Raw genomic sequence first — 13,325 nt, forward strand, 5'->3', positions numbered from 1 at the left:
TTATAAATTATAACTAGAAGAATTGAAATTTGAGATTGAGGTTAAAGAGTTAACGTTCTATTTAATAGAGAGATTTAGAGAGTGATATAAATAAGAAAATACATATTTAGAAGTGATTTGGAGTAAGTAAAATTTTACATAAACTGTATCTTTATATATTATTCCCACAAAGAATATTTTCATATATTTAGAGTTGGTTATCTTAGTTAAGAATGGTTCAGATGATGATGAAGTAAAGTTCATTATAGTGGTTTCCTAGGCTACAATTCCACAATGGTATCAACATCTTCAACTTCTCTATGTAAAATCATAGCATCCAAGAACATCCCACTTTGTTACTTACAGCGAGAGCCAGACATTTCGACGGAGAGGTGTCATAAGACTACTCAAGTCCAATACAAATAAAAATTCAAAACAGAATTGCCATAACGAGCCAAGTTTACAATTTTTAAATTACAATGACTAGTAAGACAACAATGTTTACCTACCAAATCAACAGTTTGATCTAAAGTAAACAGAGAAACAAAGAAAGTATATTCCAACAAAAAAAAGTTCCTGGTGTTTCTATCCTCGTAACATTTTGAATAGAATAAGCTTTCTCTCTTTTCTTTGAACAACCAAATCGATCAACACATGGATCCCAAAAACAACCAAACAAAAACCATATACGTGGACTGCGTTATGGAGCTTAATGTTGTTGATAGATTTACAAAACCAACCATTCGGTTCTTTTCCTTGATGATTCAGGACATTCCTGTAGTCCCTAGGATTGAACCTGAAGCAGTTTCAGAGTTAAGATGGAACAGATTCCACCAGTTCTTGTAATTTTTTCAGACCAACGGTGGCTATGAGTTCCATCGAGACAAAAACTTCATTAGATTTTGCTTTCTCTTCTTCCTCTTCCTCTTCTTTGAGACCGCCTGTGAGTTTAAGCTTCTCTGCCTCGGATTCTGCTTCTTGCGCTTCCTCAAGTAGAAGATTAGCTTCTTCAAGGTCGCTCAGTTCCAGAGCAGCTGATCTCTCAGCTTTTGCAGTTCCACTGTCAATCCGCAACCTCTGGAATCTACTAATAGCCAATTCTTTTTCTTTCGACAAAATCAACTTCTCTATCTCTTGTAGCCTCTTGATGGTTTCTTCAATCTCATGCTCTGCTTTTTCGAGCTCAGCGTTAGCTTTTCCTGTTTCCATCTGTGTCTTATCCTTTTCTAAATTTAAAGACTTGGCTTCTGCAGCTATTCTTCCAGCTTCTTTAAAATTTCTCGTTGATGCAGCCACTTTCTTCTCTGCTTCAAGCTCCGGCATCCTTTTCTCTATGAACATAATTTTATCCATGAAAGATGTAATGTTCTGTTGGATGATCGACTTTTTAGAAGATCGCTCCTTAAGTAACTCTCGGGTACTGGAAACCTCCTCTTGTAGCTTCTGTACTTCCTCAGAAAGCTTCTCTTCGATATTTACAAGCTTAGCTCTCTCTTCTCTAGTTTTAGACACATATGACATCAAACCTTTCCGCAATTTAATAACTTCCTCATATTCACAAGCTTCATCCGCTGAAACACGGGCAAGATCACGAAGTTTGGCTCCTCTCTCCTTCTCAGATGTCATGAACTCGTCCACGTCTTTCTTCTTCCTTGATAAATCTTCAGTTTCCTTGTCAACCTCAGTGAGACCAGCTTGCACATCGTTTAACATTTTATCCATACTTGTTTGCAATTCCTTGAAGCCAGTCACCACATTGTTAATTCTTTCCTCAACTGCCTCTATTTGCGAATCGTTCTCGTCAATCTCCTTCTCCTTTGCCTTCACCAAAGCAAGCAGCTCCTCAAGTTCATTTGCCAAATGTTCTTTCTTCTTCTGCAGTATCTCCTTCTCTTTCATATCTTGTTCAACAGATCCCTCAAGAATACCATTCAACGACAACCGAACGTTATCAACAACAACAGATTCTATATCCAATTCGACTTTTCTAACCTCAACATCTTCAGAACATGAATGCCATTTCTCCATTTCATCTGAATAAAAAGCTTCTGCTTTCTCCAGAATCGATCCAGCATCATTCTCAGCATCCGTGCCAAAACTACGAAGCAGACAGGCAGATTCTTCTTCAGCTGCAATCTGAGAAAGAAGAACCTCTTCCATTTTCGACTCAATAGCATCGCAATCAGATTCCGCTTGGCGAAGCAATGCCAACAATGCTAGCCTATCTCTTTCCTTAGCAGCGAGGCTTTCGCTAATCCTCTCAGCCGCATCGAAATCCTCTGTCTCGATCGCTTCCTCAAGCTGCTTCTCGAGCTCTTCGTGCGTCGTAGAAGCTAATCTGAGATTCTCAGATGCTTGCCTTTTCTTCCTAATCGCATTCTTACGAGCAGAAGTAACCGAAGCAGCCAAATCACGAGAACGATTTAGCTTCGCTTCGATCTGAGCCTTAACTAACTCCAACCTTGAGCTACCATTACCAACAACCACAGTAACAACAGGAGAGTCTAAAGATTGATTACCGGAATCAAACACTTGCGCGACGGAATCAGATATTTGACTAACTGAATCTGATACTTGACTAACGGAATCGGATTGTTGACTAACGGCATCATCTTCGTCTTCGTCGAGATTGTTGGTTTCGTGCCTACCGTATCCAATTCTTAATCCAGCCGCTCTCTTCTTCCTCCGTGACACCTGACGTCCATAATTCTTCGCCGGAGATTGATGAGTAGTGATAACTGCCTCCATCGGCTCAGGTTGGTGTTGAACCGGAGTCACAATCGTTAAGTCTGAAAACAGATTCTCGTCCAAAGCCTCCGTAATATCTGGCTGAGAAGTAGCCGTGATCAGTGTCGCCTCCGTCACATCTGGTTGAGAAGGAGCCGTGATCAGTGTCGCCTCCGCCGCCTTGGTTTCTTCAGATTGAGGCGGTGAGCTTACCTTGCTGTCACCGGAGAACTGAGACGCCGGTGTAAAAAGCTCCATCCCTTCGAACAGGGAATCCATATCGTCGCCACCATCCATCGCCGCCGATCTGATCAATCACCGATCTGATCTACATTTGAGTTTGAAACCTTTTAATAATTCATAAAAATAAATTCACTAGTTTAATGGGCCTTAAATGTTTGACTTGTCTTGGGCCTATTAACGGCCCATATTTGATAATGCTGACGTCACTCTTTCCCGATTGTGTTAGCGCCTCTTCATCTCCATAAAGATAAAAATTTCAACACTTGTCGGCGACTCAGAGAATCTAACCGGAAACCTAATCTCTTTACCTCTGAGTCTATCTACGCCGGATTTTTCAATTTTCAAATTCTCGATTCGATTGAAGATGGAAGGAGGTGGAGGAAGTAGCGGCGGAGGAGCTGGAGGAGTGGTTCCGGAATCAGCGATTGAAGCGGTGAATCAAACACTTGCGTACCTCAAGGAACTGAAGCCACAGCTTGAGCAGATGCTGACTTTAGCTGAGCCAGAGGTTCTCGCTGCAATGCAACCATTACAGCGAGCTAAGACTATGCACTTGCTAGCTGAAGCCACCACTACTCTTTACGAACGTAACACTCTTTCTTCTTTGTGAATCTGTTTCGATTGAAGTTTGTTTGTTTGTGATAAATTTGAATTTTTTTGTTGTTTTGTGTGTTTACAGTGAGGTTGAGATGTACTGGTGTTGATCCTGATGATCATCGTGTAAAATCTGAAATTGTATGTGTCTTTGGATGTTTTAGTTCTCTTATTATCTTGTTAACTTAATCAAAATGGTATCTTTTGTTGTTTGATTGATGGTAGTATTGGTTTTGTAGGAGCGGATAAACGTGTACAGAGAGAAGTTTCAGAAGTGTGTTGATCAAAGTAAAGGTAAAGATTGATTTTCTGGTGCCTGGATTGATTTGTAGAGAGATCAAAAACTTGTTTGGTTCTGTGTGTCTTTTGGTTTAAACCATTTGTTTCAGTTTGAATTGGCCATTGTATTGTCTCGTGGATTAAGCAAGTTTTTTTGGCTTTCTCTTTTCATTGGAGAATTGCTGCTTTCAATTACCTTTGTTGGGGGATAATATTTCAACCATGTTCAAGGATTATGCTCTCAGCTTAGAATTTATTTAGCCTTTCGTAATTTTAGAGGCTAATAGGTGCTAACGATTTCTTAAGCGTTAAATGATATCCTCTGTGTACCTTATTGTTGATTAGTACATTTTGAGGACTTGCGTTTCTGATCCTTTGTTTGTTGGGATTATGTATCTGCCTTATATAGTTTTCCTTGTTTTGTTCGATGTTTAGTGTTGATACTATTTTTCGTAGATATGATGATTTTCTTTAAAAGACTCTTTATTGCTTGTACCCATCTTAAATGCAGGGAAGTAGTGTTTCCATTAGAAGGCTTTCTCTTTTCATTGGAGAATTGCTGCATCCATTTACCTTATAAAGTTGTTGGGGATAATATTTCAACCGTGTTCAAGGATTTTGCTCTCAGCTTAGAATTTATTTAGCCAGTCTTAATATTAGGCAGATAGGTGCTAACCTCTTCGTTGATTAGTACATTTTCCGAGGACTTGCTTTTCTGATCCTCTGTTTGTTGGGATGATGTATCTGCTTTAGATTGTTTTCTTTGTTTTGTTCTATGCTCAGTGATGATTTTATTTATTTTTGGTAGATATGATGATTTTCGTTGAAAGACTCTTTATTGCATGTACCCATCTTAAATGCAGGGAAGTAGTATTTCCATTGGAAGGCTTTCTAATAATGAATCGCGCCTAATCCATTGTTCTGGACTTATCTTTTAGTCACCTTACTATTGCATCTACCTATCATCTTATATTGAAAGGAGATTTCCTCTCGTAGTCTATTGAATGAAATTAGGGAGACTGATTCGTGATCTAGTTTCTCTGTATTTGTTTTTCCGTTGAATAGCTTTAAAATCAAAGTGGATAGTTTCAACTTTGTTTTGTCAAGATTTACTTCCATTTAGACAACTTATTTGATTTGAATTTATTTGTGGCTCATTGTTGATGTTAATGTTTCGCGATGTTTTTCGAAGTTTTTTCTTATTGTGGAAGATCCATTTGTTCTTGTCTACTATCTCAAATTTTGGAGGCTAGTGTCTTATCTTTGTTTATCAACGAGCTTTTATATTCCGTTTAGAAAGTGCTTACTCAATTGGTAACACTTGTGCTCTGCGTTTTTGTGAAATGACTCGTGGGCCTTTCGGGCAAGAATCGTTTTGTCGATATGCTACCGGGTACTAATGGGCCGACTAGTTCGACTTAGTTTCTCGAAAGTATTTCTTTTCATGCACATCGTTTCATATTTAACTTGTCTAATTGATGTTTGGTTTATCTGATAAGGAAATTTTGTAGTCATTTCGATTTTGTTAGACATTGAATGGCTACCTCTAATCAATATCTTATCCTCTAAATGTTCTCTTATCTATTTCTCTTTTTTTTTTTTACCGTAGGACCTTTGCGCCCGACCACTGTCTTAAACCGTCAGGCAGCAACCCGTTTCATCGAACATTCTCTACCTGATCTTACATCGAGTAAGCTTTTGTACAGTTTGTTGTTTCCACCTCTCTCTTTTACTGTATATCATTGTTTCTCTAACAGTCATTGCTAAATGAATCTAGCCCAAAAGCAAAGCATTAGAGACCTCAGTAAAGGAGAGAAATCGAGGATCAGGTATTCTGAAACATCTGCGAGAAAGAGGAAATACCAATCAAATGAGAAACAGTCTGTTCAGTCAGCTGCGAAGGACTTTCTTGAAAAGGCAGCTCGTGAGATTATCGGTCACAATGAAAATGGTTTGAAGGGCCCTTTAGTAGCGGCAGCTGATGGTTCAGATGATGTCGAAGTTGGTACAGCCTGATTTATTACCAATATATCATGGTAATGTTCTCTTCTGATTATCTTTGACACCTGAAAGCAAATCTCTAGAATTGCCAACTAGGTGGATGTCTAAGGAAAAAAAACGATTCTTTCTCCTAATACTTTATGACTATGATCACATAATGAAAACACTGTTTCCTTCCATTTGTTTTGAAAACTATAGTCTCTTTATGAGTTATCCTTAGGGATTTATTTGCTTCTCCTCATGGTATGATTATAATATCTTTGAGTCATATAAAGGATGTACCAATAAGGAAGATTTGTTCATTGTAGTGATTTCTCTCCTAGGCTACAAATAGCAGAATAGTATCAGCATCTTTAGTCCTCTTCGTGTAGATCATTGCATCCGTTACTTATCTGCTGATTATCGTGAAGTTTTCAGCACCATTTCTGTCTCTACATGCCAGGATAGTATCAACTTCTCAGTTCTCTTCTCTTTGTGAAGCATTGCATCCGTTACTTTGTAAATTCTCAGTCCTTCAACTCTTTCTCTTCTTCATATTTTGCAGCTGCTGCTACATTTTCTGGAACGTAGTTGTGGCATTCGTCATCGTCGACATTGCAGAGAAGTTGGTTTTGTCAAGTTTTAAAATTTTTGGACCTAGTTAGTGTTGTGGTGTATGCTGTTTGTACATTGCATTGTGTTAGTTACTGTTTTCGGAAAGCTCTTGAAGTTGGTGCATTTTGTATTCGGAAATAACATTAATATTTAAAAGGCAAAAGAATTCAACAAATCTTGTGGATCAAAGAATCAAAAAGCAGAGATAGAAGTTGAACAAAGCAGGTTAAATCAAAGCAAAACAATCGCTAATAATCCAACAAATCCCAAAACCCCAACTTGGCGAGTTAAAGAAGAAGCAGAGCCACCACTGGCTGGAGCCACAGTGGGAGCTCCTAACAAAGCTGGAGATGGTGCAGGAGAAGGAGAAGAACCAGTAAAAAAACCACCGGTGTGGCCACCACGAGAGGACATGACAACAATATGAAGCTTCTCACCTTCAACGCAGTTGCTTTTAGAGCCGCTGATGAAGAAGTAAGGACCAGATCTCTCTAGCTTCACTTTAGTATCTCCATTGCTGTAGTTAGCTGCTGGGTTTGTGGTGTTGCAGTTAATGTATGCATCTTTCGTCACTTGCAAAACCGAGTCCTTTTCCTCATCGTACTTCCACACTGTTCACATACAGAAGTTTAGAAATTTCAAAGGAAAAGTGCTGATTTTTGGAATGAATTGGGGGAAAGAAAACTGACCGAGAGTGTCGCCAACGCGAAACCGTAAACTCTCAGCCCATTTGTTTAGGGACTCAGAAGGCGAAGAAGGGATCTTCCAGGAGCTGGTTTTGCCTCCGACAATAATCTCTTTGCTACAGACGAGATTAGTCAACAAGAAGAAGATTAGAAAAAATGTTGCAACAAGAGTTCTCTGAGCCATTAGAATGAAGTTTGTGTATGAGCTATATAGAGATAAAGAGAAAGATTTTATGTTGCTTATTTGGGCTCTTTTGTGATTGATTGGGTCTTTATATAGGGGAAGAAGAGAAACTAGCCGTTGGAAGTGAATGTTGTTTTGCAGCTACTCTCTGTTGGTCCCAACGGTTGTTATTTTAAACGTGTCAAGTCCTTACCATTGAGACTCAGGTTCCAAGAAATTAGATATACAGTAATTTCATTTTCTTAATAACGGTCAGAGACAGAATTTATTGATGTCCGCAAAACGCAATTAACGGGAAGAGAGTGCTTAGAATTTGATGTAATCAAGAAAATGCTAAAGTAAAGTTTACAAGAGAGTATAAAAATATAAATAGAAATGAAAGAATCACATAATTGTCAATTAAGGAAGATAATCCAAAGTGACATTTGGGAAAATCAAACAGAATACACTCTAAAAAAAGAAAAGGTTTACATATAAAACCTTTTCTTTTGTTACTTGTAAACCAAAACCAGAGCGAAACAAGAAGAGACCCCTATTGAGCAAAAACAAACTTGTGAAAATCATTAACTATATTACCTTCCTTCTTTCTTTCGTACTTCTCTTGAATGTTTTTCTGAATCAATCGATCTTTACCGAGGAATAGATGAGTCTTGTGAACCAGAGACAAGCGTAGAACCCGATTGTTCCGGTCAGCACGAAAAACGCGTAAGAGGCGATGAGCATGTATCCAAAGTAGAGCATAGCTGAGACGAGCTTAGTGATCTGGAGCTTTGTGAAGAAATAGAAGGCTGCGTAGAGGAAGAGATAGACCGCAGAAGAGCCTGAGGTGAGGTAAGACCTCCACCACCAGAGATAGTCTTCACTGCAAAGCTGGAAGTAGCAGAGAACAATGGTGATCTCGGCGCAGGTGACCATAAGGATCACAAAGACGAGGAAGAGGAAACCGAAGATGTAGTAGAACTGGTTGAGCCAGATGGATGTGAGGATGAAGAAGAGCTCGATGAAGACTGCACCGAACGGTAAGATTCCTCCAATGAGGATTGAGAAAATTGGGTTCATGTACCAAGCTTGCTCCGGGATTTGACGTGGGATTTTGTTGGTTTTCACGGGGTCATCGAGCGGTGGCTTCTTGAATCCGAGGTAAGCGCCGACAAAGACAAGAGGGACCGAGATTCCAAACCAGAGGAAGATCAGAGCAAACATTGTTCCAAAGGGAACAGCTCCGGATGATTTTTGTCCCCAGATGAGAGCGTTTAGGACAAAGAAGATGGCTGAGACGACTGCAGGGAACAAGAAGGCTGTTCTGAAGGCAATTCTCTTCCATTCTGTTCCTTTGAACATTTTGTAGAGACGTGAAGAGGCGTAACCGGCAAAGAGTCCCATGAAGACCCAGAGGAGGAGCATGGCTGTCATAAGACCTCCACGGTTGGAAGGTGATAAAAATCCGAGCATGGCGAAGATCATAGTGACAAGTACCATGCCTAAACACTGGACACCTGTGCCAACATAGACGCAGAGAAGATCTGAATTGGCTGGAGGCCTGAAAACATCACCATGGACGAGTTTCCACCCAGTCTCTTCTTGAGCTTCCTCTTGAGTCTCAAGCTCGTTGTACCGTGAAATGTCACGGTAAAGGGTCCTTAGCATAATCATCGCTACCATACCAGAGAGGAAGAGGACGATCATAAGAGAGTTGACAATAGAAAACCAGTGAATTTGATTGTCGCTCATCAAAAGATAAGCATCCCATCTAGACGCCCACTTCACTTCACTTTCCTGAAGACATCAGCGCAAAAATCAAAACAGTGAGAACAGGAACACAATAGTATCTCACTAAGACAAAACTATCTGGTGATAAACTGATTAGTCAAACAAGAACTTGCCTGAAAGTCAACATCATATGTGAAGATAATTTCTTTCTTATTTTCGACTTCTTGAGGGGTAGCTGAGCTAACAACCAGTCGCTTAGTGTGGGGATCACAGGTAGTCAAACGGGTCTTCTCACTCCATTGTCCCTCGTATTCATGCTTGACACTACAAATCAAGTATAAAATATTTAGTTCTGCAAAATAGAGGAGATCCCAAGAGTCCAATCTGTTAACAAAAATTGCACCTGTATGGTTTGACCTCAAATCCCACAATCCTTGCAGCATCGGTTTGCATATCTCTATGATACCGGACAGTGAATGCCAAGTGATTGTGCATAAAATACTTTTGCTCTTTGCTCTGTAAATGCAAATAACGGTTTAGAAAATCATGCTATCACATGCAACGCAAATAGTGAAGAATCCAAGCCTACTTACCCCTTCATACTGGCCTTTAAGACCAACATGATATCCTAGCTGATACACAACAGAAGGAGAACCCTGACCCGGATCAATTCTTTCGATCGGAACCACTAGAGGAAGATTATCAAGGATCCTAACACACACACATACACAAGCACACCATGAGAACAGTAACAGAGAGAGCACTACTATTAAACAAAAGTCAATGTCCTACATGTTAACTCGATACTCATCATCAATCTTCTCTTTAAACGCTTTGGCAGACTTTGCATCAAGCATAACACGACCGAGAACATTACACATTTGCGCCTCACGCATTTTAAACTACATTATTCCAAACTCCACAAGTTAGCAGTCAAGTAAAGAGAAATACATAAATGTATCAAAACAGAGACAAACCGAATAAGGAGCATTTTCGATTCGGTCACCACGAAGAACTTCACCAAGATTCTCAGTACTGTCCACAATCTTCTTAGGACGACAAAAAGGAAGAGAGTAATACGAATATGGAAGCTGAGTCTTTATAGATGTCAACTTGTTTACTTTCACTTTCAATTCATCTCCCTACATAAACCATAAACCAAAACTTCAAATCACCACTACGATTTGTTCTCGATTATAAGCTAATCATGACAATTAGAGATAACTAATTGTGTAACTGTATTGAAAATGCGACATTGTTATAGATCAAGAGATCGTAATGAGAATGCGAAATTCGAGCCTAAAGTGTCGGTGGCAACAACACTAACGATTGCTTCGCTAATTGAATCCTAAAACCAAAACTCGAAACCAGATCTAAGAGATATAAATCAGATCCAAATCAATAAGATTCGAAATTGAATTCATTTTTACCTTTTCGAAATCCTGAGGAGCAACACCAGGAAGGTAAAAAGAGTGAGCGACATGAATAGAGAGCAGAAGAATCACAGATCCAAGAATTTGTAATCTTCTAGAACTTCTATAAAACTCCATAGCTATGGCGGTTCCACAGATCTGGAGCTAAAAGCTTTTTAACGATCTTGTGTTTCTATTTTGTGAGAGTCTCAGAGAGAAGAAGAAGCAGCACTATGAATTAGATCCTTGTTTCTCTCTCCGTTATTGCTTCGTTTCTGTAACATCGTTCTTCTCCATTCATATTCCGCCACGTGTCTAACCCCGTCGAGAAAACTTTAAATGGGCCTAATTTCTTAAGCCCATGATGATCCATAATGATCGTCAACTGGCTATACAGTATTTTGATGTCCAGTTAAACCTATATGCCACAAAGATGTTTTATAAACTAGTACAAAAATTTCATACGTTTGGAATTATTTACGAGTTAGAGATTTTTACGTTAATTTTCGACTTAATTATAATTAATGCATGTAAAGAAAGAAACCATATCGATGAGAAAGGAAAACAGTATATTTTATTAATTATAAACGTTACAGTAACATTTACATCATGTCGATCACAAAATATATAAAAGGCAAGGCCTTGGGATTAGACTCATCATCAGATGTATCATCACCATCACCACCTTCTTCGTCATTGGTGTAATTTCTCTTGATCTTTTTTCGAGTAATTCCTAGGTTTTGATGAAGATGAAGGCTTTTTGTGTTTTGGGTTCTTTGATTCACAAACCTCCTTTTTTGGTTTTTAAGATCTTTGGTGGCTGTCTCTAAGGATGCTGAAAGCATACATCTCATGAGGAGTCCAAGCCTTTGATGGATATGAGTCCAAATAAGGATAATTGTTCGGAAAAAGAGATGCCAAAGATCTTGAAATCATGCAAGAAGGTTTTTGAATCAAACAACCGAATACAGAAAAGGCATTCTTCATCTTCATGAGAGGATACATTGTGAAAGTGAAAACCCCGAAGTCTTCCTTCCAAAAAGACTAAGAGTGACAATACTGATGATGAAGATGGTGATGAATTGTTGATGATGATGATGAATCCAAGCCTCCATTGAGCTTTTTGAAGAAATCGTCAGACGTCGTTGAAGCTTTAATGGATAAATTGAAGATTCAATCGCCTCTGGTGACTTCTTCAAGAAGTTCAATCCCCTAGAGAGCTTTTTAAGAAATCTCCATAAGCTTTAATGGAAAAATTGAAGAGAAAGAAGGATAAAGAAGCATGAGAAGGAAGTATATGTAACATGAGTAGTAGAAGAAGAGTACTTATTAACCATATATAGTGTCCCCCCAAAAAAAAAAAAAGGAATAAAAGCCAAGAATCATAATATATATATAAAAAATGAAAAGTAAATTGTATTATTTTGAAGAAAATCATATCCAAATCCATAAGATTCAAAATTGAAATGTAACCCAAGGTAAAAAATAAGGCCATGAATAAAAAAAGAACCACAGATCCAAAAAGTTGTAATGATCTTCTAGAAGTTCTATAAGACTCAATAGCTTGTTAGTGTATAATTGAGTTTGGTTGTTTGTTTATACAATCGTAAAAGTTGTTTTGTTTTATGTTAAGAGTCATGACTGAAGAGTTACTATACAACTCTTATTGTTTGTGTTGTTTCGGCCAAGATCTGTTTCACGTCTATAAAAAGATGTTGTCTTTGTTTTGTAACAGATTTAGATTTTCTAATTAATTGTCAAATACTATTCATGCTCTGTCTTCTTTCTTCCTTCTCTCGTTCAAAATCTCTCTCTTTTGTCAACATAGCTATAGTGGCGGTTCCACAGTCCTGGAGCTAAAAGCTTTTGACGATTTTGTGCTTGTAGTTGTGAGAAGAAGCAATATGAATGGATAAAATTGATTAGGGAAAATGATAGTCAGCTAACAAATAGACGCCATCACAGTCACACATGTAGACTTCATAATGCTTGGTTTACTACATGAAGTATTGCCATCACATGCAAAAATATCACATGTTAAAGTTGAGGACTGGTTCAGGATTGTTAAATGAGAGTAGTGGTGGTACGTACCAGTGTACTAAATGCAGGAGTCAGATTGTTCCAGCATTTGAAATTCAGATGAGCCGATGCTATCATTGTGAAGGATGACGTGAAGAAGAAGCATAAGAAGAAAAGAGTCTAGGCTTTGAGTTTTGTTGAAGAATGAGAATTAGTTTTCACAAATGTTCATCTTTGGTTTTGTTTCAATTATTATTCTTTAGCTAAGGAATTTGTTATGAAGAAGAAGAAGGATTCACCTAAATTTGGTATAAGTGGATCTTTGTGTATTTGGAAAATATATTTGTGAATAGCAACAATAGAAGACAGAAAAATTCATTGACTTTTGAAGAGTAAATCTATCCATGAAGAATCTTCGGTTGGTTCTCATAACTATTATGGATTCTCATAATGATCTCCCGACTTGGAGGATGATGAAATTACTTGTATATGTTGTCGAATCTTCCGACCAAAGTATATAACCGGAAGATGACATATTTAGAGTGTTCTTCACGTCATGTGGTTGTTACAGTCTCAATCTTGTGTTATGTGATATATAACATCTTCTTCTTCTAAAATATCATACCTACAATTCCAGGAAATGTAAAGAAAGAGACAGCTTTTAGAGAATCAATGAATTTGATTGTTGCTCAATCATAAAAAAATATATACTTTTTATGACTTTATAAAAGTATTAATCCAATAACTGAAGATTTTAAATTACTTCTTACAAATCTTAAATTAATACCAAATTTTAATAAACTTTTTTAAATCTTGTTTGAATAACAATAGATTCTACATACATTTTAACTCACTAAAACTCTATTTAAATCATAAAACAATAATACCCTTAAACTT

General features: G+C 38.0%; 4 protein-coding genes and 1 long non-coding RNA gene across 6 annotated transcripts; 1 reads left to right on the forward strand and 4 right to left on the reverse strand.

Annotated features, from left to right (window-relative positions):
* Positions 1-285: 285 nt before the first annotated feature.
* AT5G25070 (neurofilament light protein) lies at positions 286-3,048 on the reverse strand. Its single transcript, NM_122416.4, has one exon. The coding sequence runs from the start codon at positions 3,001-3,003 to the stop codon at positions 793-795; it is 2,211 nt and encodes a 736-aa protein (NP_197889.1). The 5' UTR covers positions 3,004-3,048; the 3' UTR covers positions 286-792.
* A 145-nt stretch (positions 3,049-3,193) lies between these two features.
* AT5G25080 (Sas10/Utp3/C1D family) lies at positions 3,194-6,590 on the forward strand. Its single transcript, NM_122417.3, has 6 exons — positions 3,194-3,536; positions 3,629-3,684; positions 3,783-3,837; positions 5,432-5,512; positions 5,600-5,858; positions 6,368-6,590. The coding sequence occupies exons 1-5, from the start codon at positions 3,314-3,316 to the stop codon at positions 5,836-5,838; spliced, it is 654 nt and encodes a 217-aa protein (NP_197890.1). The 5' UTR covers positions 3,194-3,313; the 3' UTR covers positions 5,839-5,858; positions 6,368-6,590.
* On the reverse strand, positions 4,446-4,794 carry AT5G03875. The gene has a single exon (NR_142715.1). It is a non-coding gene; the product is annotated as an other RNA (long non-coding RNA).
* Positions 6,550-7,349, reverse strand: ENODL13 (early nodulin-like protein 13). Its single transcript, NM_122418.2, has 2 exons — positions 7,107-7,349; positions 6,550-7,028 (listed from the first exon to the last, which is right to left on the reverse strand). The coding sequence occupies exons 1-2, from the start codon at positions 7,285-7,287 to the stop codon at positions 6,649-6,651; spliced, it is 561 nt and encodes a 186-aa protein (NP_197891.1). The 5' UTR covers positions 7,288-7,349; the 3' UTR covers positions 6,550-6,648.
* A 188-nt stretch (positions 7,350-7,537) lies between these two features.
* AT5G25100 (Endomembrane protein 70 protein family) lies at positions 7,538-10,708 on the reverse strand. Of its 2 annotated transcripts, NM_001203463.1 has the most exons (8): positions 10,428-10,708; positions 10,325-10,345; positions 9,975-10,139; positions 9,790-9,899; positions 9,591-9,708; positions 9,401-9,513; positions 9,171-9,321; positions 7,538-9,063 (listed from the first exon to the last, which is right to left on the reverse strand). In NM_001203463.1, exons 1-8 carry the CDS (start codon positions 10,545-10,547, stop codon positions 7,906-7,908), a joined length of 1,956 nt encoding a protein of 651 aa, NP_001190392.1. In that variant the 5' UTR covers positions 10,548-10,708; the 3' UTR covers positions 7,538-7,905. The 2 variants fall into 2 exon arrangements, with proteins under 2 accessions (NP_001190392.1, NP_568465.1); NM_122419.4 differs by lacking the exon at positions 10,325-10,345 and having other exon boundaries at positions 7,550-9,063; positions 10,428-10,681.
* Between the last annotated feature and the right edge of the window lie 2,617 nt (positions 10,709-13,325).

Source organism: Arabidopsis thaliana, chromosome 5 (assembly GCF_000001735.4).
Source record: "Arabidopsis thaliana chromosome 5, partial sequence".
In the NCBI taxonomy this organism is placed as follows: Eukaryota; Viridiplantae; Streptophyta; class Magnoliopsida; order Brassicales; family Brassicaceae; genus Arabidopsis; species Arabidopsis thaliana.